The sequence below is a fragment of the Pecten maximus genome, chromosome 5, assembly GCF_902652985.1.
Source record: "Pecten maximus chromosome 5, xPecMax1.1, whole genome shotgun sequence".
NCBI lineage: Eukaryota > Metazoa > Mollusca > Bivalvia > Pectinida > Pectinidae > Pecten > Pecten maximus.
In genome coordinates this window covers 45,432,024-45,456,161 of record NC_047019.1, presented here as the reverse complement: position 1 = coordinate 45,456,161, position 24,138 = coordinate 45,432,024, and the positions used below count along the sequence as shown (strand labels likewise).

Below are 24,138 nucleotides of genomic sequence, written 5' to 3'. Positions count from 1 at the left end.
GGTCTACTCCCATAGTTAGACCTCTCCCCTGGTCTCCTACCACAGTTAGACCTCTCCCTTGGTCTCCTACCACAGTTAGACCCCTCCCCTGGTCTACTCCCATAGTTAGACCTCTCCCCTGGTCTACTCCCACAGTTAGACCCCTCCCCTGGTCTCCTACCACAGTTAGACCCCTCCCCTGGTCTACTCCCATAGTTAGACCTCTCCCCTGGTCTACTCCCACAGTTAGACCCCTCCCCTGGTCTCCTACCACAGTTAGACCTCTCCCTTGGTCTCCTACCACAGTTAGACCTCTCCCTTGGTCTCCTACCACAGTTAGACCCCTCCCCTGGTCTCCTACCACAGTTAGACCTCTCCCCTGGTCTCCTACCACAGTTAGACCCTCTCCCTGGTCTCCTACCACAGTTAGACCCCTCCCCTGGTCTACTCCCACAGTTAGACCCCTCCCCTGGTCTCCACAGTTAGTGGAACTTCTCAACAGTCTATTGGACAGCGAAAATCTTAATCATATGTCATCATGAAGACTAAAATATTAGGTAAAATGTCTGTAAAAAAAATCCTACCCATGGATAGAACCTAGGGTTTGTTAAACAGTAACCACCATTAGAAGGGGGGATTTAAAACTACACCATATAACAAGCTACACTTTCTACAGCTCTCACTGTATACAGAATTTCTCTTAAAGTTCCTCAGTGGATATTTGACTAAAACTGCCCTTCCCACAGGACAGTATTACAATGAGTACAGGGTTAAACAGTACACTAGCCTAGTCTTACTTCCTAGTGGTCCCCGTACCCATCTAGATAGCTTTCCACACCATCTCATGAATTTCTGGGCAGCAGGATTCATTTACCCAGCTTGCTCCAAAATCTTAATATCAATCTAAATCTATTTATCATTAACCACAAACATGACTTTTTTTTCATGTTACTGACAATTGTCAGTTCAATTGTGTTGGTTTCTTGAGAAAGTCAAAATTGATGTACATGTATTATTATTTTGCTTCAAACTATATTTATTTCCTGAGAGAGTGAGTAAAACATTGCTGAAAACATCTCATTTCATTCAAGGCAGAGAGCACTCAGTTATCACAATAGAGGCACTTTGAATGGTTCATGTGACTACCATAGAAAGACACCTCATTAACAAATAGTGGAGATTTGTATAAAATGTGATAAATTGGGAGCCATGAAAACAGTCACAGGACCCACTAATGACTGGACAGTTTGTAGCAACTAATGATATGTTGTGTACAATGTAATTAATTATCATCACTATAAGTCTTTGAGGGCTGCTAACTGTCTCTCTATATCTGCCTCAGCATTAGAACTGGAAGCCTCTCCTATCTTTCCTCTGTGTATCGGAGCATCAGCCAGCTGTAAGAGACAAACAAGACATTGTAACAGCTTCACAGGTGTCACATTTGTAATTATGTTGGTGTGTAATTAATAGAGGATCTGTCATGAGTTTCCCTTCATATTAAAAATAAAATGTAAGATGTAAGGACAGCGTAGCATACACTACCAGATGTAGGTACAGCGTAGCGTACACTACCAGATGTAATACAGTGTAGCGTACACTACCAGATGTAAGTACAGTATAGCGTACACTACAAGATGTAAGTACAGTGTAGCGTACACTACCAGATGTAGGTACAGTATAGCGTACACTACCAGATGTAGGTACAGTATAGCGTACACTACCAGATGTAGGTACAGTGTAGCGTACACTACCAGATGTAAGTACAGTGTAGCGTACACTACCAGATGTAGGTACAGTATAGCGTACACTACCAGATGTAGGTACAGTGTAGTGTACACTACCAGATGTAGGTACAGTGTAGCGTACACTACCAGATGTAGGTACAGTATAGCGTACACTACCAGATGTAGGTACAGTATAGCGTACACTACCAGATGTAAGTACAGTGTAGCGTACACTACCAGATGTAAGTACAGTGTATGCTATCTATCTATAATAAGTTATAGAGATTGTCTGGGCCAAAAAAGATACTGGATAGTAATGAATTTTCAAAGCAATCTGCCCCTTTATCAAGACACAAGTAAATTATAAATGATCTCAGATAGACATCAATCATGAAATAGAGACAGAAGTTTAGAAAGAAAACAACAAACAATTAAATATATATGTACACTCTTTCTACTTTGTAATAGGTGTCCTTTACCTTGCCAGACATATCAATGCCAATCTCATCCAACACCTGAGATACAATGGCGTCTGATTCCTCTTCGTCCCCAGACTCGCCCAGAATGTCATCCAATGTGTCGTTTACTACAAATACACAAGTGTTGATATACAACAGCACAAAAATGTTTTCTTTAACAACAAGACAGAGAGTATTATAAATGACAGAGGGGACATAACTCTGCATACTAAATAGTGTTACGTGGTAACTTTGGCAGTGGTAGATGTTATGAACAGATCTCCTAGACATAGCAATGCACAGACTGATACATTTAAATTTACTGCAACGGATAATATGATGACTTACTCATTTCCTCAGACATTTCCATTTTCATTGACTCTTTTGTGAAGTCCTGCATGGTCTTTGCAGTTTTCATTGGATCCATCACCTTATTCATCTGTTGCATTGTCTATAAACAAAGCAAATAACCTTTTCATGTGAGCATGAGGGACTAATAACAGGAAATCAAATATTATTGTTAATATACATTTCAAGGTGAGCATGAGGGGCTTACAACAGGAAATCAAATATTATTGTTAATATACATTTCAAGGTGAGCATGAGGGGCTTACAACAGGAAATCAAACATTACTGATAGTCTACATTTCAAGGTGAGCAGGAGGGGCTTACAACAGGAAATCAAATATTATTGTTAATATACATTTCAAGGTGAGCAGGAGGGGCTTACAACAGGAAATCAAATATTATTGTTAATATACATTTCAAGAGACTTCAAATGCTGTTTAGAGCTTAAACGAATTGATAAAGCAGTTTTGATACCCGAGAAGATTACACCAAGAAAAATTGTAGTTTTAGGTTATATAACCTTGAATATTGTTACATCAACATGAGCTTTGTTGTAATATGACAATAGATTCAGCTAGTGTACACCAGTATCCTATACTAAAGTAAAAGTAGAATTATAAATATTGATAACTGCCTTTGCGAAGATTGACTAAAGAGTTACCTTAGTTGTCGTAGCCATGGCAGTTCCCATCTTCATATTTGAATGCATCACCTAATGGCGGAAAATTTTAAAAGGTTTATTTTAAGTTGGTTGTCAGAGGTAAATCTGGTCCATCTCTGTATCAAGATCACCCCGCTATCAAGACCACTTTCACTCAGACCCCTAAGGTCTTAATAAAAAGGTTTCATTGTGTTTTTAAGATCTTGATTATTTATATTAGATTTACATATCACTAACATGTCAAACTCTACATGTTAATACTAGGTAATAGGTAATGAACACATACCATCAAACAATGATGTTAAAGTCTCTACTTCACAACTATAAAATCTATGACCAATAAATATCATATCATAAAACTAAACAACCAGAAAGCCTACCTTCTGTTGTGTACCTATAGAGTGTATCTTAGAACCAACAGAATAACTCTTAGTCCGCTGCTTCCTCATGTTTACCAGCTGTTTGGCGAGAACAGTAGCTGCTTGCTTGTTGCCTTGTTTGGCTGCTTTCTTGATCTCTAATTCCTATTTCAACATTAAACCAAAGAGAAAGTAAATTCATAATGTAATGAACTAATTTGTTTGATATTAAGTAATTAATATATATAAATGTAAATATTTTTGTGATAAAAATTGGATATTCCATTGTAGGCATGTGAAATAACATTACATTTAACTCAAGTTTAATTGGAAATGTTGTTATTATGTCCACATATTGTTTTTGCTCTGTTTCTTATCATTATTATTATTCTTGTTTCTTCTCATTTCTTCTGCTCTGGAGCTCGAGGTTTCCATCACTTTTCTCAGAAAGGACTGGGAGGATATTCATGATACTTCAGTCATACTCATTAAGGGCAGGTGAGTGTGCACACATTACAATCAGTATTTGTTAAAACAGTGACTACAGTGTGGTAATCCTGTTATTATAATGGTGACTACAGTGTGGTAATCATGTTGTTAAAATAGTAACTGCAGTGTGGTAATTGTGTTATGTCGCTCTTCCTATTTTATATATGTACATATGTTAGAATGATGAAAATTATATATACAACAAAATTTCATACTAACTAGTGCTGTAATTTATAATTAATGTAACATGCAATCCCTTCCTAATGGAACCAATGTCTGTCAATTTAAGGCTATACTGTATGTATAACCAGTTTCTAAAACACCTTATCATGATGATGATATATAGTATAAACACGGCATGGCCAGGCAACACTTTAATTCTGACATCATTTCAGTTGGGAATCACAAAGTTTGATTATGATGGATGGAGAATGCTTATTTACTCTCAATTAATGTGTCAAATTAGATTTACCGGTACATGTGGTTGATGTTTCAGTTTATTATCAACACATCATTAATACATACCAATTTTTTCTCTTCCCTCTCCAGTTTTTCTCTGTCCCTACCCAAGTCTCTTTCTGTTCTACGTAGTTCTCTGTCATTCTTCTTGATTTGTTCTGTAAAGATACATGTACGTATACATGTACACCATATTTACATCACGGTCATCATACTCCATCAGACACCCACTGTCAGTGTCAAAACCTAGATGTTCATAAGATATACAATATATAGTACTCATTACACTTTCCAATTGCAGTTTAATCTTGTAATCTTTTCCCCTCTAGTACTGCTATAACAGGAAGGAGTAATGTCAAATACGTATTCATGACCAGTCCAGCAGTGGCTGCACTGGGGCACAAACTAGCAACGTTTAACCTTGTAAAAGTAGAGAGTCACCTTACTAGCTCAGACTAGCGGGAATTTCCCTTTAGCCTAGTGGTCATGGTAGGATGTTTGCCTTGAGAGTGAAAAGTTGCTAGTTCGAAGCCCGGCACTGGCAGGGTGCTTTTCATTACAGCTTCCTATTACAAACTTAGGTCTTATTCTAGGTCTCTAGCAGACAACCTACAGCTATACTCCAGGAATTCTTGCTAGCCTGAGCTTCCATGGCGACATCTTACTCCAACAATTAGAGGTTTTACACTGCGAGATACTTTTGACAGGCGCCTTGTCGGCAACATCATATCCGATAAAAAAAGAGTATATAAATATATATGATAATAATCTCATTTTTATTCACTTAAATTGGAAACCATTCACATGACCACTTATCCACGTTACAATATTACATTTGTACACTGGGATGTTATATATAATGATCTGGATCACAATAAGTCACGTCCGAAGGATTTCGCTAATTGTACATGTGCCGCATGTACTTATTAGAAATAATTGCAAGTGTCAAAAAAATTGTATCTAAAATTATCTATGTATACACCAGTGTCTGCCGATTTGGTAATAAAATTCTGGAAACCAGTAATTCACGCCAAACATCTGACTTAGAGGGATATCACGACTATATAGTCTTATACGATAAAATTATACAGAAACACCTTGATAAAAGGATGTTATATGCTTCTGGGTAATTATATCATAAAATATATAAGACTAAAGACGTCCCTGTGACTGAAACGGGTTGAACAGCTGAAAAAGCACGAGCGAACGTAAACAAACCTCGAAACCCAACAAACCTGAAACCAAACTAAACCCGACATTACTTACGTTCAACAGTTGGTTTCTTAAAAAACGACATTATAATTCGTTATCATATGATTGCACGCAAACACTCTTCTCTTCAGCTAGACTTCCAGTGGTATGTTCTCTCAGATCTGACTCAGTCTTTATAAAATATATTTGTTTGATTTTCATGTGATCATGACGTCGACACAATCCGGAAATACAATAACATCTACGACATGCGCATTCGGATTTTATTACACTAATAGCAAAACAAATACCGGTTTAAGAATCCGGATTTTAAAAAAAAGAGGACGATCCCAATTTATCTGAGTAATGATAATGAAATATAAACAAAAGTCTAGATAGGGAGGAGAAAAAGACTCTGTCGAATGACATCTGCTAACTAAGTCCGTGCTCCTATTTCTCTCGTAAATGTGTTTTAAGTGTAACAGGAGAGGAGAAAATGTAGCGACCAGACCGGGGTTCGAACCCGGAACCTCCGAACACCAGCCGGATGCTCTACCAATTGAGCTACCTGGTCAGCGATGATCGACCCAGTCCAGTCCCGCTACACACCTCCCTCCTTTTTTTCAAGTCTTCGCCCTCGAAGACACACGAGACCCTTATACCACCACCGTAGGTATTTTAGTTGGGCGCCAATTTTGTAACAGGAGAGGAGGGAATGTAGCGGCCAGACTGGAGTTCGAACCCGGAACCTCCGAACACCAGCCGGATGCTCTACCAATTGAGCTACCTGGTCACCGATGATCGACCCAGTCCAGTCCCGCTACATAAGTAATCATTTTAAAGATTTTGAGAAATTCTTGTTACATGTACAGAACAGTAGGGCGCTAAAGTCAAACAGGAGATGGACCTTAACATGATTATTGTACACGTTTTGGTTATCAATTGGGATATAATAAACTTGTATATAATGTCTATATTCAAATGTAATATTAATTAAACGCATAAGCCATCTAACTGTTAATATACGTTGGTAAAATGTATTAAAAATGAAAAGTTATATATGTCTTAAAATTTATTTCAATACATCTATACACTGATTTTCTGTATATTCGTTAAAGTAAGAAAAAAATACTAGTTTACCGTAATAGTATTCATGCTTTACTAAATAAATTTACGAGGAAACGTTCGTGGGTGTACTGGAAACGGGGAAATATCCTTGGATGTACTGGTAATGGGGAAACGTCTGTGGATGTACATGTACTGGTAATGAGGAAACGTCTGTGGATGTACATTGTACTGATAATGGGGAAACGTCCGTGGATGTACTGGTAAAGGGGAAACGTCTGTGGATGTACTGGTAATGATCAAACGTCTGTGGATGTACTGGTAATGATCAAACGTCTGTGGATTTACTGGTAACGGGGAAACGTCTGTGGATGTACTGGTAATGGGGAAACGTCTGTGGATGTACTGGTAATGGAGAAACGTCTGTGGATGTACTGGTAAAGGGGAAACGTTCGTGGATGTACTGGTAATGATGAAACGTCCGTGGATGTACTAGTAATGGAGAAACGTCTGTGGATGTACTAGTAATGGGGAAACGTCTGTGGATGTACTGGTAATGGGGAAACGTCTGTGGATTTACTGGTAATGGGGAAACGTCTGTGGATTTACTGGTAAAGGGGAAACGTCTGTGGATGTACTGGTAACGGGGAAACGTCTGTGGATGTACTGGTAATGGGGAAACGTCTGTGGATGTACTGGTAAAGGGGAAACGTCCGTGGATGTACTGGTAATGGGGAAACGTCCGTGGATGTACTGATAATGGGGAAACGTCTGTGGATTTACTGGTAATGGGGAAGTTACGTCTGTGGATGTACTGGTAATGATGAAACGTCTGTGGATGTACTGGTAAAGGGGGGAACGTCCGTGGGTGTACTGGTAACGGGGAAACGTCTGTGCATGTACTGGTAATGTGGAAACGTCTGTGGATTTACTGGTAATTGGGGAAACGTCCGTGGATGTACTGGTAATGATGAAACGTCTTTGGATTTACTGGTAATGGGGAAACGTCCGTGGATGTACTGGTAATGATCAAACGTCTGTGGATGTACTGGCAATGGGGAAACGTCCGTGGATGTACTGATAATGGGGAAACGTCTGTGGATTTACTGGTAAAGGGGAAACGTCTGTGGATGTACTGGTAATGAGGAAACGTCCGTGGATGTACTGGTAATGGGGAAACGTCCGTGGATGTACTGATAATGGGGAAACGTCCGTGGATGTCCCGGTAATGAGGAAGTTACGTCTGTGGATGTACTGGTAATGATGAAACGTCTGTGGATGTACTGGTAAAGGGGGGAACGTCCGTGGGTGTACTGGTAACGGGGAAACGTCTGTGCATGTACTGGTAATGGGGAAACGTCTGTGGATGTACTGATAATGGAGAAATGTCCGAGGATGTACTCGTAACGGGGGAAACGTCCGTGGATGTACAGGTAATGATCAAACGTCTGTGGATGTACAGGTAATGAGGAAACGTCCGTGGATGTACTGGTAACGGGGAAACGTTCGTGGATGTACTGGTAACGGGGAAACCTTCGTGGATGTACTGGTAATGGGGAAACGTCTGTGGATGTACTGGTAATGATCAAACGTCCGTGGATGTACTGGTAATGGGGAAACGTCTGTGGATGTACTGGTAATGGGGAAACATCCGTGGATGTACTTATAATGGGGAAACGTCGTTGATGTCCTGGTAATGAGGAAGTTACGTCTGTCGATGTACTGGTAATGGGGAAACGTCTGTGGATGTACTGGTAATGAGGAAGTTACGTCTGTCGAAGTACTGGTAATGATCAAACGTCTGTGGATGTACTGGTAATGGGGGAAACGTCTGTGGATGTACTGATAATGGGGAAACGTCTGTGGATTTACTGGTAATGGGGAAACGTCCGTGGATGTACTGGTAATGGGGAAACGTCCGTGGATGTACTGGTAATGGGGAAACGTCCGTGGATGTACTGGTAATGGGGAAACGTCTGTGGATGTACTGGTAATGGGGAAACGTACTGGTAGGAAAAAGCGATATACAATTTACTTCAATAACCATAGGTACTCTCAACGTAATCTTATGACTTATACAGATAACTCCTCAGTTGATATTGTATGGGGGTATTAGTTACGGAGTAACTATGGTCATACTATGCCTGATTGATATGTTTTGAGCCTTGTATTGAAAGAGTTGAATTTTGCCGGACATATTGTATCATTTTTCAACATAATGCCCTTCACTATCTATACATTTTTTCCAGCAGTGTTTAAGGGCTTCAATCACACTTTTATAGAACTCCTTTTCTTGGCGACTGTTTAGAAAGCCATCCACTGCATGTATGACGTCATCATCGGACCTAAAGTGGATGCCTAAAATAGCTGTTTTCAGTTTTGGAAATAGATGAAAGTCTGATGGAGCGAGATGAGGTGAATATGGCAGATATTCAATCAATTTAAACCCACAATCGTGAATGACAGACTTGTGAACAGGAGTAATGTCCTGATGGAATAACACACCTTTAGTTAGTTTTCCGCGGCGCTTAAGTTTAATATTTCCCGTAACTGCCTCAGAAGTAAAGCATAGTATGTGCCATTGATTGTTTGTCCCATTTTGAGATATAATATATCAGAAGAATACCATCTGCATCCCCCCAAAAAAACAAAAAAAAACTGAGGGCATGGCCTTCTCAGCTGATGGAACAGTCTTTGTCTTCTTTTGCGGGGAGAGCCAGGGTGCTTCCATTGTTTCGATTGTTGTTTGGCGTCTGGGGTAAAATGATGGACCCATGTTTCATCCATAGTGACAAATCTCTGAAGAAAGTTGGCAAGATCTTCCTCAAAAAGGTTAAGATTAGCACGCGATAATGTGCGCCTGGTGTGCTTCTGATCAACTGTCAGAAGTCTTGGTACACATCGGGCCGAAAGCTTTCTCATTGCAAGATCCTCGGTCAGAATGGAATGTACTCTTTCCTGTGAAATGCCAACTCTACTGGTTATATATCTTTCTGTGACTCGTCTGTCAGTCATAAAAATATCATGAACTTTATTGACCATTTCTGGGGTTGCAACATTGCCAAGCCTTCAAGGACAGGGGTCATCCTCAAGGCTCTGTCGGCCGCGCTTAAATTCCGCCACCCACCTTTTCACTGTAGCATATGAACGGGCATCTCTCCCTAATGTGCTACCATATCATTATTTCGTTATCTTTAGGTGTTAAACCTTTTTATGCAAATATTGGATCATGGCTCTTTCACCGATTTTGTCCATTTTGCAAAAGCTACTGGTCTTGTTTACTTTATAGAGTGCTACCTCGTCGATATAAACTAACCAAATGAGACCAGTCCTTGAGTACACGGCCCTATATAGTCAGAGAATAGTAGGACTTAAAAAGAACATCCTTGAGTACCTCCTTCAATACGAGGCTCACAACTTATCAATCAGCCCTCGTACCTCGGTGACGATAATGTGGCGGTGGTTGGGGTGGGGAGAGAGAGGGGGTACAGACCTACATGTAGGTAATCATAATGTGGTGTTGGTTGAGAGAGGGGGGATACTCATACCTCAGTAACCACAATGTGGTGTTGGTGGGGGGGGGGGGGGGGGGGGTACTCAGACCTCGGTAACCATAATGTGGTGTTGGTTGGGAGGGGTACTCAGACCTCGGTAACCATATATAATGTGGTATTGGTTGGGATGGGGAGGGGGTACTCAGACCTCAGTAACCATAATGTGGTGTTGGTTGGGAGGGGGGGGGGGGTACTCAGACCTCGGTAACCATAATGTGGTTGTTGGTTGGGGGGGGGGGGGGGGGGGGGGGGGGGGGGGGGGGGGTACTCAGACCTCAGTAACCATAATGTGGTGTTGGTTGGGAGAGGGATGGGGTAAAGACTGAGTTGACCATAAAGACAAAACAAGGGACTGTTGTACACATCTCTGACATAACACAGGAGAGAGAGTCAGTATCAAGTTACTTCAACAACAAAATTAAATCAGGGTTCCTAGTTGTCGGTTGTGTTGGTTTTCAAGGTTTGTGGTTGTCGGTTGTGTTGATTTTCAAGGTTTGTAGTTAATTGCTTATTTTCAGGGTTCCTAGTTGTCAACTGTGTTGATTTTCAAAGTTAGTATTTGTTGGTTGTGTTTATTTTTAGGATCCGTGCTGGTTGTGTTTATTTTCAGGTTCGTAGTTGTCCGTTTGTTAATTTGTAGGGTTTGTATATTTTCGCTGTGTTGATTTTCAGGGTTCGTAGTATAATTTCAGGGTTTGTAGTTATTCGTTGTGTTTATTTTCAGGGTCCGTATCGGTTGTGTTTATTTTCAGGGTTCGTGTCGGTTGTGTTTATTTTCAGGGTTTGTAGTTGGTAGTTGTGTTTATTTTCAGGGTCCTTGTTGTTTGTGCTTATTTTCAGGGTCCGTTGAACTATCGACGTTTTTACAACAAACTTTCCTCCCGCATCGCTGTCATAGGCACCTTTTCATTTTCTGTTTTTGTTTTTTGTTTTGTGTGTTAAGTACTCCTAATAATTGCCCCCTTACGGAGCAGGGTTTTAGAATAAATTTCTTTATGAAACGAGGAGATAATTTGGCTGACAGGGAACGCTTCCAAGCCATTGTTACATTGTTATTACTCTGAATCCTGAATTCTGTGATTCACGCTATTTAAGCGTGCACTGTGCCATGTTACCTTATAATTAGTCCATTCAGAGGAATTCTTTTAGCTGTCAGTTTGGTTTTGAAGAGGACTTCTATACCGGATAGCTAAAAACGGAGTTCGCATTTAATACAATTTGAGCATGACGCAGTCTTAACGGTGCTATGCCGCATCATCAGACCGTGGGAACACAGAGGCTTGGCACGATTTTCCAAACGATAGTCCACATATATATGTGTGACCATAGGTGCTTAGCACGTTTATAAGTCCAAGACCAATTATAGACTAATATATAGAGAAAGGTCTGGAACTCCTCCGTCCTGCAAAAATTGGTCAATTTCATTCAAAGTGTCGTCAAAATTTTATCAGAAAAAAAATTTCAATGGCGAAAGTCTTGTATTGCAGTGTATCGTAGAGGAACGGAAATTACAAGTCTAATTTTAATTAGATTGATGCATACTAGTAGGTCTCTTGGATTCTTAGTTATTGAGAATAAGTTTTTTTTTAAATAGAAAAGTTGACGCCAGACGGAAGGCTGGACGGATGGCGGCTGGACGGATGGCTGGACGGCCAGATGATGGATGCCGTATGCCACGCCTTCGGACAGATTAGCTAATAAACAATAACTGGTAGTCATATTAAAAATATTTTAAAGGAAGCAAGGAATGAATCTTAAAGCAAATTGTGCCTGCCTCCATACATGTTCAGTCAGAACAAAGTTCGGTCTTATCAAAGTGATTACACGAAGAACTAATTTTCTAAGTCCAATGTTTACACTCCAACACTTCTTGAGATTTGTTCTAATGCTTTATAAGCCCTTGTAACCACAGGTACACTTGCAGCTATTCAGGGCCAAAACCTCCGTTGAACACGTAAATTCCATGGTTCGATGCTCCCTACATTGTACACCTGGCAGTTTGTGTTTCTCGGGAAGCTGAGAAATGGACTGGTTGGTGCTGATGTGCCCGTGTCCTGAAACAAAACACTTTGACCTAATTGCTCTGGGTGGTATGCAATGGGCCTCCTATATGTTGTTAAGCGAGGCAGCTACCACAAGGAGATCCTGTCTCTAAATGACTCTTTTTTTAGGCGGTAACTCCAATAAACAATTACCATGAGAGATGATTATGTGTAGATGACTTCGCAGCAGCCTCTGGACTAGCCGACCATTTATAAGGTCGCTTGTTAAAATTATTCAACTTGTGTAACTCCATGAGAACAGGAAAATTAGTATTTAAGCATAATTTGTCCATACAATAATGAGATGTCACAAAATAGAAATATTTTCATAGAAAATTTATTTGCACAACGAAATAACACTGAATATATATTCATTTCATAAAACCTTTTGACATTATGTAAGCAACAATCTGATTTCAGGTTATATAATGAAAAATATTTTATTTGTGGAATGCCCTAAATAATGAAAAAAAGACCTACTAAAATGTATATATTATTCACTCTCATAAATAGACCAAATGACTCTGGAATATTAGTCTTCTGGTATTATAGTTTTGATGACGTTAACAATGACATCACCTGAATTTCCTAACCGACATACTGATGACATTAACAATGACATCACCTGACTTTCCTAACCGACATACTGATGACATTAACAATGACATCACCTGACTTTTCTAACCGACATCCTGATGACATTAACAATGACATCACCTGACTTTCCTAACCGACATACTGATGACATTAAAAATAACATCACCTGACTTTCCTAACCGACATCCTGATGACATTAACAATGACATCACCTGACTTTCCTAACCGACATCCTGATGACATTAACAATGACATCACCTGACTTTCCTAACCGACATACAGATGACATTAACAATGACATCACCTGACTTTCCTAACCGACATACTGATGACATTAACAATGACATCACCTGACTTTCCTAACCGACATCCTGATGACATTAACAATCAGAGGACTAGTATGAAGGAACAATAGTTATCCTTGTGTTAACAGGTATCGCACAAATAATGACTCCATGATTTACACTTTACCAAAATGGTTTCTGCTATCGACTCGGATAGTTCAAACTCATGATTATTTTCTGAAGCAAAATTTCGTATAATTCTAAAAGGTTCATCAATATATCTGATTTTGTTCTAAATGGCCGAAGGTTAGCACAGGGACGTATATTGATCGATTAAGTTTAATACCAAATGATTTTGCAAAAGTGAACTGAATTTTTGCTTAAACAACAGGTCTCTGATAAAGTATATCTAATTTTACCTGATGTCTTCTGGTATTGTAGTAGTGATATATTGGTGGTCACGCGGCTCAGTACACAAATACAAAGCTCACATTATGTCAGTCTCCAAACTAGTGGAGTCTCTAATCCCTCTATGCATGTCTCTAGTTAACGGTAAGCATAAAACAATGGTAATCACCTAATTAACAAGGAACTGTAACTATTGTCAAGTTGTCATCAAAATGAACGATGAGGGTGACTGATGATACCCTGATGGCGTCCTGATAAATATGGTAAATAAATGCATAACAGAGACAAGTAATGAAGTAAATCCTGGCTGAACACATAATGTAGGCCCTAGCGCGGACACATAATGTAGGCCCTAGCGCGGACACATGATGTAGGCCCTAGCGCGGACACATGATGTAGGCCCTAGTACAGACACATGATGTAGGCCCTAGCGTGGACACATGATGTAGGCCCTAGCGTGGACACATGATGTAGGAGCTAGCGCGGACACATGATGTAGGCCCTAGCGCGGACACATGATGTAGGCCCTAGTACAGACACATGATGTAGGCCCTAGCGCGGACAAATGATGTAGGCCCTAGCGTGGACACAATATGTAGGCCAAAGCGCGGACAAATGATGTAGGCCCTAGCGCAGACACATGATGTAGGCCCTAGCGTGGACACATGATGTAGGCCCTAGCGCAGACACATGATGTAGGCCCTAGCGCGGACACATGATGTAGGCCCTAGTACAGACACATGATGTAGGCCCTAGCGCGGACACATGATGTAGGCCCTAGCGTGGACACATGATGTAGGCCCTAGCGTGGACACATGATGTAGGCCCTAGCGCGGACACATGATGTAGGCCCTAGCGCGGACAAATGATGTAGGCCCTAGTGCGGACACATGATGTAGGCCCTAGCGCAGACACATGATGTAGGCCCTAGCGTGGACACATGATGTAGGCCCTAGCGTGGACACATGATGTAGGCCAAAGCGCGGACAAATGATGTAGGCCCTAGCACAGACACATGATGTAGGCCCTAGCGCGGACACATGATGTAGGTCCTAGCGCGGACACATGATGTAGGCCCTAGCGTGGACACATGATGTAGGCCCTAGCGCGGACACATGATGTAGGCCCTAGCGTGGACACATGATGTAGGCCCTAGCGTGGACACATGATGTAGGCCCTAGCGCGGACACATGATGTAGGCCCTAGCGCGGACACATGATGTAGGCCAAAGCGCGGACAAATGATGTAGGCCCTAGTACAGACACATGATGTAGGCCCTAGCGCGGACACATGATGTAGGCCCTAGCGCGGACACATGATGTAGCCCTAGCGTGGACACATGATGTAGGCCCTAGCGTGGACACATGATGTAGGCCCTAGTACAGACACATGATGTAGGCCCTAGTACAGACACATGATGTAGGCCCTAGCGCGGACACATGATGTAGGCCCTAGTACAGACACATGATGTAGGTCCTAGCGCGGACACATGATGTAGGCCCTAGCGTGGACACATGATGTAGGCCCTAGCGCGGACACATGATGTAGGCCCTAGCGCGGACACATGATGTAGGCCCTAGCGTGGACACATGATGTAGGCCCTAGCGTGGACACATGATGTAGGCCCAAGCGCGGACAAATGATGTAGGCCTTAGCACAGACACATGATGTAGGCCCTAGCGCGGACACATGACATGACGTCCACCGTCTATAGGGATCTGGGCACCGTTGATGAAGGACGAACTCTCCGAGGCTAGAAAGGCGATCGTCCTAGCAACTTCTTCTACCTGCCCGACACGACCCAAAGTATACGTTGTCTTGCAATACTCAAGGAACTGTTAGAATACATAAAAATCATGTCAGTTTTACATGAAACAAATGTATGTTGTAGTTTCTGAATAATATATTCAACAGTATATATGTGTAAAAGTTGAGGAATTTATAAACTTTATTGAATAGATTATATGGTGATTGTCTACTTACAAGTTACGACTGTATTGTTCGATATACCGGCTGTTTATACTATTCGGAATTCCTTAGTCATTTGACAGCGGAAGTGTTCCGAGTACAGGTAATTTGGCGCGAATATTGCACGTGCGGATTGCCGCGGTTGTCTATATAAGCCGGTACACCTGTGTAGTTCGCCAGTCAGATGGAAAGTCTTTGTAGGACTGCCTGGCTCAGCTCTCCCCGACTCACGTAGTCAGAATGAAAGTCTTTGTTAGACTGTTATGGTAACACTCACTGTCAGTAGTTTTGTGTACTATCGTTATAGTATGGCCATGTAGCCGCTAGTTTACTAAACTACTGTCATGTTGTCCTATAGTATGTGTGTGTTGAGTGCGTGACAGAATTGTATAATTTGTCCCTGTGTCTCTGTATATTTTTACATAGTGTTTAGTGGTATCCTAATAAAACTACCTGAACTTTATTAGCCCACCATCATCAGATGGTGGGCTATTCAAATCGCCCTGCGTCCGTGGTCCGTCGTCCGTCCCTCCGTCCGTCCGTCCGTCCGTAAACAATTCTTGTTATCGCTATTTCTCAGAAAGTACTGAAGGGATCTTTCTCAAATTTCATATGTAAGTTCCCCTTGGTGCCTAGTTATGCATATTGCATTTTGAGACCAATCGGAAAACAACATGGCCGACAGGCAGCCATCTTGGATTTTGACAATTGAAGTTTGTTATCGCTATTTCTCAGAATGCACTGACGAGATCTTTCTCAAATTTCATATGTAGGTTCCCCTTGGTGCCTAGTTATGCATAAAGCATTTTGAGACCTATCAGAAAACAACATGGCCGACAGGCAGCCATCTTGGATTTTGACAATTGAAGTTTGTTATCGCTATTTCTCAGAATGCACTGACGAGATCTTTCTCAAATTTCATATGTAGGTTCCCCTTGGTGCCAAGTTATGCATATTGGATTTTGAGACCAATCGGAAAAGAACATGGCCGACAGGCAGCCATCTTGGATTATGACAATTGAAGTTTGTTATCGCTATTTCTCAGAATGCACTGACGAGATCTTTCTCAAATTTCATATGTAGGTTCCCCTTGGTGCCTAGTTATGCATAAAGCATTTTGAGACCTATTGGAAAACAACATGGCCGACAGGCAGCCATCTTGGATTTTGACAATTGAAGTTTGTTATCGCTATTTCTCAGAATGTACTGAAGAGATCTTTCTCAAATTTCATATGTAGGTTCCCCTTTGTGCCTAGTTATGCATAAAGCAATTTGAGACCTATCAGAAAACAACATGGCCGACAGGCAGCCATCTTGGATTTTGACAATTGAAGTTTGTTATCGCTATTTCTCAGAAAGTGCTGAAGGGATCTTTCTCAAATTTCATATGTAGGTTCCCCTTGGTGCCTTGTTATGTATATTGCATTTTGAGACTAATCGGAAAACAACATGGCCGACAGGCAGCCATCTTAGATTTTGACAATTGAAACTTGTTATCGCTATTTCTAAGAAAGTGCTAAAGGGATCTTTCTCAAATTTCATATGTAGGTTCTTTCGGTGCCTAGTTATGCATATTGCATTTTGAGACCAATCGGAAAACAACATGGCCGACAGGCAGCCATCTTGGATTTTGACAATTGAAGTTTGTTATCGCTATTTTTCAGAAAGTACTGAAGGGATCGTTCTCAAACTTTTTTGTAAGTTCCCCTTGGTCTGTAGTTCTGCATATTGCATCTTGGGACCAATAGGAAAACAACATGGCCAAAAGCCAGCCATCTTGGATTTTGACAATTGAATTTTGTTATCGCTATTTATCAGAAATGGCTGAAGGGATCTTTCTGAAATTTCATTTGTAGGTTGCCCTCTGTGCCTAGCTATGCATATTGGATTTTGAGACCAGTCAGAAAACAAACTGGCCGACAGGCAGCCATCTTGTATTTTGACAATTGAAGTTTGTTATCGCTATTTTACAGAAGGCACTGAAGGGATCTTTCTCAAATTTCATATGTAGGTTCCCCTTGGTCCTGGTGTTGCATTTTGGGACCAATCCGAAAACAACATGGCCGACAGACAGCCATTATTGCTAAATCTTAAATTTTATATATAGGTTCCCCTTGTTTGAAAAGTACTAGAGGGCTGTTTCTGAATTTACACAGATTAGTAACACTATAAAATAGAGGAAGGGAAAAGTAGAGAAAAGATCAATCTGACATGGAACCTATAAAGATCATTCAATGGTGGGCGCCAAGATCCCTCTGGGATCTCTTGTATATCTTGAGTTCGTGTTTATTTGCCAGACTTCACGTACAAATTATGACCCAGAATGTAAGACCCTGACGGACCCAAGATCACCGAACCTGGGTATACATATTTTAAAGGTGTCGGTTTGAGGTGAAAAGCCGATCCTTTTACATATGTATATCTAACACAAGGAATATACTAAACAGTATATATGTACATGTATATCTAACACAAGGAATATACTCAACAGTATATATGTATATCTACCACGAGGAATATGCTCAACAGTATATATGTATATATATATCTAACATAAGGAATATACTCTACAATATATATGTATATCTACCACGAGGAAAAATAGTCAACAGTATATATGTATATCTACCACGAGGAAACATATTCAACGGTATATATATATATCTAACACGAGGAATATACTCAACAGTATATATGTATATCTAACACGAGGAATATGCTCAACAGTATATATGTATATATATATCTAACATAAGGAATATACTCTACAATATATATGTATATCTACCACGAGGAATACACTAAACAGTATATATGTATATCTAACACGAGGAATATACTCAACAGTATATATGTATATCTACCACGAGGAATATGCTCAACAGTATATATATATATATATATATATATATATCTAACATAAGGAATATACTCTACAATATATATGTATATCTACCACGAGGAATACACTAAACAATATATATGTATATCTAACACGAGGAATATACTCAACAGTATATATGTATATCTAACACGAGGAATATACTCAACAGTATATATGTATATCTAACACGAGGAATACACTAAACAGTATATATATATATCTAACATAAGGAATATACTCTACAATATATATGTATATCTAACACGAGGAATATACTCAACAGTATATATGTATATCTAACACGAGGAATATACTCAACAGTATATATGTATATCTACCACGAGGAATATGCTCAACAGTATATATATATATCTAACACGAGGAATATACTCAACAGTATATATGTATATCTACCACGAGGAATATGCTCACCAGTATATATGTATATCTACCACGAGGAATATACTCAACAATATATATGTATATCTACCACGAGGAAAAATATTCAACAGTATATATGTATATCTACCATGAGAAATATACCCAACAGTATATATGTATATCTACCACGAGGAATACACTAAACAGTATATATGTATATCTAACATAAGGGATATACTCTACAATATATATATATATCTAACATAAGGAATATACTCAACAGTATATATGTATATCTACCACGAGAAATTTTTTATATACTCAACAGTATAGATGAATATCTAACAGATTGCACCCACACAAATGATACAGTATGATAATTGTATTTTTTGTCAGTGACTGAAGACCTCGAAAATACCTGTACTAGTTTTCAGCTATAAGGCCACATACGACAATGTCTATAATTAATCTGCTACACTTACTTAGCGGTGTATTAGCATGGCCTATGACCTTACCTGTTGGTACTGCTCTTCAGTTTTGCCTCGTTTGTGGATTTCCGTGATGATGATCCCGGGGCTGTGATACAAACGGACATATAAACAAATATTTTACTTCAGGAGATTATGTATTCAATAATCTATCAGAAACAATTAACATTTACATAGTGTAACGATGTAACTAATGAAATACTATATAGCGTCTTTAGTAAATGGGGATAGTTATACAATGTCTGACTGTCCAGTCACAGGTTAAAATGGATGTTATCTTTAGATCACTTACTTGACACTGTTAACACGGATTCCTTTAGAAGCAAGTTCTGTAATGAATACAAAAACATAAATACAATATATACTCTACATACTCATACTGTACAGCACTTAAATATCAGACATCTAATTCAAGTATAACGAGTTATAACAGTTAAACATACTTCATTAAGTATAACGAGTTATAACAGTTAAAACAGAGTTCATTAAGTATAACGCGTTATAACAGTTACAACAGAGTTCGTTAAATATAACTAGTTATAACAGTTAAAACAGAGTCCATGAAGTATAACGAGTTATATCAGTTAAAACAGAGTTCATTAAGTATAACGAGTTATAACAGTTAAAACAGAGTTCGTTAAATATAACGAGTTATAACAGTTAAAACAGAGTTCATTAAATATAACAAGTTATATCAGTTAAAACAGAGTTCATTAAGTATAACAAGTTATAACAGTTAAAACAGAGTTCATTAAGTATAACGAGTTATAACAGTTAAAACAGAGTTCATTAAGTATAACGAGTTATAACAGTTAAAACAGAGTTCGTTAAATATAACGAGTTATAACAGTTAAAACAGAGTTCATTAAGTATAACGAGTTATATCAGTTAAAACAGAGTTCATTAAATATAACAAGTTATATCAGTTAAAACAGAGTTCATTAAGTATAACGAGTTATAACAGTTAAAACAGAGTTCATTAAATATAACAAGTTATATCAGTTAAAACAGAGTTCATTAAGTATAACGAGTTATAACAGTTAAAACAGAGTTCATTAAATATAACGAGTTATAACAGTTAAAACAGAGTTCATTAAGTATAACAAGTTATAACAGTTACAACAGAGTTCATTAAGTATAATGAGTTATAACAGTTACAACAAAGTTCATTAAGTATAGCTAGTAATAACAGTAAATACAGAGTTCATTAAGTTTAACTAGTAATAACAGTTAAAACAGAGTTCATTAAGTATAGCTAGTAATAACAGTAAATACAGAGTTCATTAAGTTTAACTAGTAATAACAGTTAAAACAGAGTTCATTAAGTATAGCTAGTAATAACAGTAAAAACAGAGTTCATTAAGTTTAACTAGTAATAACAGTTAAAACAGAGTTCATTAAGTATAACAGTTAAAACAGAGTTCATTAAGTATAACAATTAAAATAGAGTTCATTAAGTATAAAAAGTTATAACAATTACAACAAAGTTCATTCCTAAGAGGACAGACGTACCCAGAGCTGTACATCGGGTTAATTGATCCACAGCACTCTTTGACAGGCAGTAGGCTATTAGGTTAGGGAACTGAAATGTCAAACAGGTAACTGTTATCATGACCTGTTATATATGGTGTAACTGTTATCATGACCCGTTATATATGGTGTGACTGTTATCATGACCTGTTATATATGGTGTAACTGTTATCATGACCTGTTATATGTGGTGTGACTGTTATTAGGACCTGTTATATGTGGTGTGACTGTTATCATGACCTGTTATATATGGTGTGATTGTTATTATGACCTGTTATATATGGTGTGACTGTTATCATGACCTGTTATATGTGGTGTGACTGTTATCATGACCTGTTATACATGGTGTGACTGTTATCATGACCTTTTATATATGATGTGACTGTTATCATGACCTGTTATATGTGGTGTGACTGTTATCATGACCTGTTATATGTGGTGTGACTGTTATCATGACCTGTTATATATGATGTGACTGTTATCATGACCTTTTATAGATGGTGTAACTGTTATCATGGCCTGTTATATATGGTACAACTGTTATCATGACCTGTTATATATGGTGTGACTGTTATCATGACCTGTTATATATGGTGTGCCTGTCATCATGACCTGTTATATATAGAGTGACTGTTATCATGACCTGTTATATATGGCGTGACTGTTATCATGACTTGTTATATGTGGTGTGACTGTTATCATGACCTGTTATATGTGGTGTAACTGTTATCATGACCTTTTATAGATGGTGTAACTGTTATCATGGCCTGTTATATATGGTGTGACTGTCATCATGACCTGTTATACATGATGACTGTTGATGACCTGTTATATATGGTGTGACTGTTATCATGACCTGTTATATATGGTGTGACTGTTATCATGACCTGTTATATATGGTGTAACTGTTATCATGACCTGTTATATATGGTGTGACTGTCATCATGACCTGTTATATATGGTGTGACTGTCATCATGACCTGTTATATATGGTGTAACTGTTATCATGACCTGTTATGTATGGTGTGACTGTTATCATGACTTGTTATACATGGTGTAACTGTTATCATGACTTGTTATATATTGTGTGACTGTTATCATGACCTGTTATATATGGTGTAACTGTTATCATGACCTGTTATATATGGTATGACTGTTATCATGACCTTTTATATGTGGTATGACTGTTATCATGACCTGTTATATGTGGTGTGACTGTTATCATGACCTGTTATACATGGTGTGACTGTTATCATGACCTTTTATATATGATGTGACTGTTATCATGACCTGTTATATATGATGTGACTATTATCATGACCTGTTATATGTGGTGTGACTGTTATCATGACCTGTTATATATGGTGTGACTGTTATCATGACCTGTTATACATGGTGTAACTGTTATCATGACCTGTTATATGTGGTGTAACTGTTATCATGACCTGTTATATATGGTGTGACTGTTATCATGACCTGTTATATATGGTGTAACTGTCATCATGACCTGTTATATATGGTGTAACTGTTATCATGACCTGTTATATATTGTGTGACTGTTATCATGACCTGTTATATATTGTGTGACTGTTATCATGACCTGTTATATATTGTGTGACTGTTATTATGACCTGTTATATATGGTGTAGCTGTTATCATGACCTGTTATATATGGTGTAACTGTTATCATGACCTGTTATATATGGTGTGACTGTTATCATGACCTGTTATATATTGTGTGACTGTTATCATGACCTGTTATATATGGTGTGACTGTTATCATGACCATTTATATGTGAAGTGACTGTTATCATGACCTGTTATACATGGTGTAACTGTCATCATGACCTGTTATATGTGATGTGACTGTTATCATGACCTGTTATATATATGGTATAACTGTCATCATGACCTGTTATATATGGTGTGACTGTCATCATGACCTGTTATATATGGTGTGACTGTTATCAGGACCTGTTATATATGGTGTGACTGTTATCATGACCTGTTATATATATGGTGTAACTGTTATCATGACCTGTTATATGTGGTGTGACTGTTATCATGACCTGTTATATGTGGTGTGACTGTTATCATGACCTGTTATATGTGGTGTGACTGTTATCATGACCTGTTATATGTGGTGTGACTGTTATCATGACCTGTTTTATGTGGTGTGACTGTCATCATGACCTGTTATCTATTGTGTGACTGTTATCATGACCTGTTATATGTGGTGTGACTGTCATCATGACCTGTTATCTATTGTGTGACTGTTATCATGACCTGTTATATGTGGTGTGACTGTCATCATGACCTGTTATATATGGTGTGACTGTCATCATGACCTGTTATATATGGTGTGACTGTCATCATGACCTGTTATATATGGTATAACTTATCATGACCTGTTATATATATGGTGTAACTGTTATCATGACCTGTTATATATGGTATAACTTATCATGACCTGTTATATATGGTATAACTTATCATGACCTGTTATATATGGTGTGACTGTCATCATGACCTGTTATATGTGGTGTGGCTCTCATCATGACCTGTTATATATGGTGTGATTGTTATTATGACCTGTTATATATGGTGTGACTGTTATCATGACCTATTATATGTGGTGTGACTGTTATCATCACCTGTTATATGTGGTGTTACTGTTATCATCACCTGTTATATATGGTGTGATTGTTATTATGACCTGTTATATATGGTGTGACTGTTATCATGACCTATTATATGTGGTGTGACTGTTATCATCACCTGTTATATGTGGTGTTACTGTTATCATGACCTGTTATATATGGTGTGATTGTTATTATGACCTGTTATATATGGTGTGACTGTTATCATGACCTATTATATGTGGTGTGACTGTTATCATCACCTGTTATATGTGGTGTTACTGTTATCATCACCTGTTATATGTGGTGTGACTGTTATCATGACATGTTATATGTGGTGTGACTGTTATCATGACATGTTATATGTGGTGTGACTGTTATCATGACCTGTTATACATGGTGTGACTGTTATCATGACCTGTTATATGTGGTGTGACTGTTATCATCACCTGTTATATGTGGTGTGACTGTTATCATCACCTGTTATATGTGGTGTGACTGTTATCATGACATGTTATATGTGGTGTGACTGTTATCATGACATGTTATATGTGGTGTGACTGTTATCATGACCTGTTATATATGGCGTGACTGTTATCATGACCTGTTATATGTGGTGTGACTGTT

The 24,138-nt window shown here is 38.7% G+C and overlaps 2 protein-coding genes and 1 non-coding gene across 3 annotated transcripts in view; all 3 read right to left on the bottom strand.

Annotated features, from left to right (window-relative positions):
• Positions 1-991: 991 nt before the first annotated feature.
• Positions 992-5,934, bottom strand: LOC117328168 (charged multivesicular body protein 2b-like). The gene is made up of 7 exons (XM_033885575.1): positions 5,747-5,934; positions 4,547-4,638; positions 3,554-3,697; positions 3,174-3,224; positions 2,513-2,615; positions 2,186-2,292; positions 992-1,376 (listed from the first exon to the last, which is right to left on the bottom strand). Exons 1-7 carry the CDS (start codon positions 5,775-5,777, stop codon positions 1,275-1,277), a joined length of 630 nt encoding a protein of 209 aa, XP_033741466.1. The 5' UTR covers positions 5,778-5,934; the 3' UTR covers positions 992-1,274.
• Positions 5,935-6,173: 239 nt separating this feature from the next.
• Positions 6,174-6,245, bottom strand: Trnat-ggu. Its single transcript has one exon. It is a non-coding gene; the product is annotated as a tRNA-Thr (tRNA).
• A 9,011-nt stretch (positions 6,246-15,256) lies between these two features.
• The window catches only part of LOC117328167 (3-oxoacyl-[acyl-carrier-protein] reductase FabG-like), a 40,850-nt gene continuing 31,968 nt past the window's right edge, over positions 15,257-24,138 (bottom strand). Inside the window, exons 7-10 of the mRNA XM_033885574.1 lie at positions 20,855-20,924; positions 19,635-19,671; positions 19,370-19,430; positions 15,257-15,456 (exon numbers count right to left, since the gene is read on the bottom strand). Coding sequence (XP_033741465.1) covers positions 15,298-15,456; positions 19,370-19,430; positions 19,635-19,671; positions 20,855-20,924 — 327 coding nt within the window. The 3' untranslated portion in view covers positions 15,257-15,297. The remainder of the gene's footprint in view (positions 15,457-19,369; positions 19,431-19,634; positions 19,672-20,854; positions 20,925-24,138) is intronic.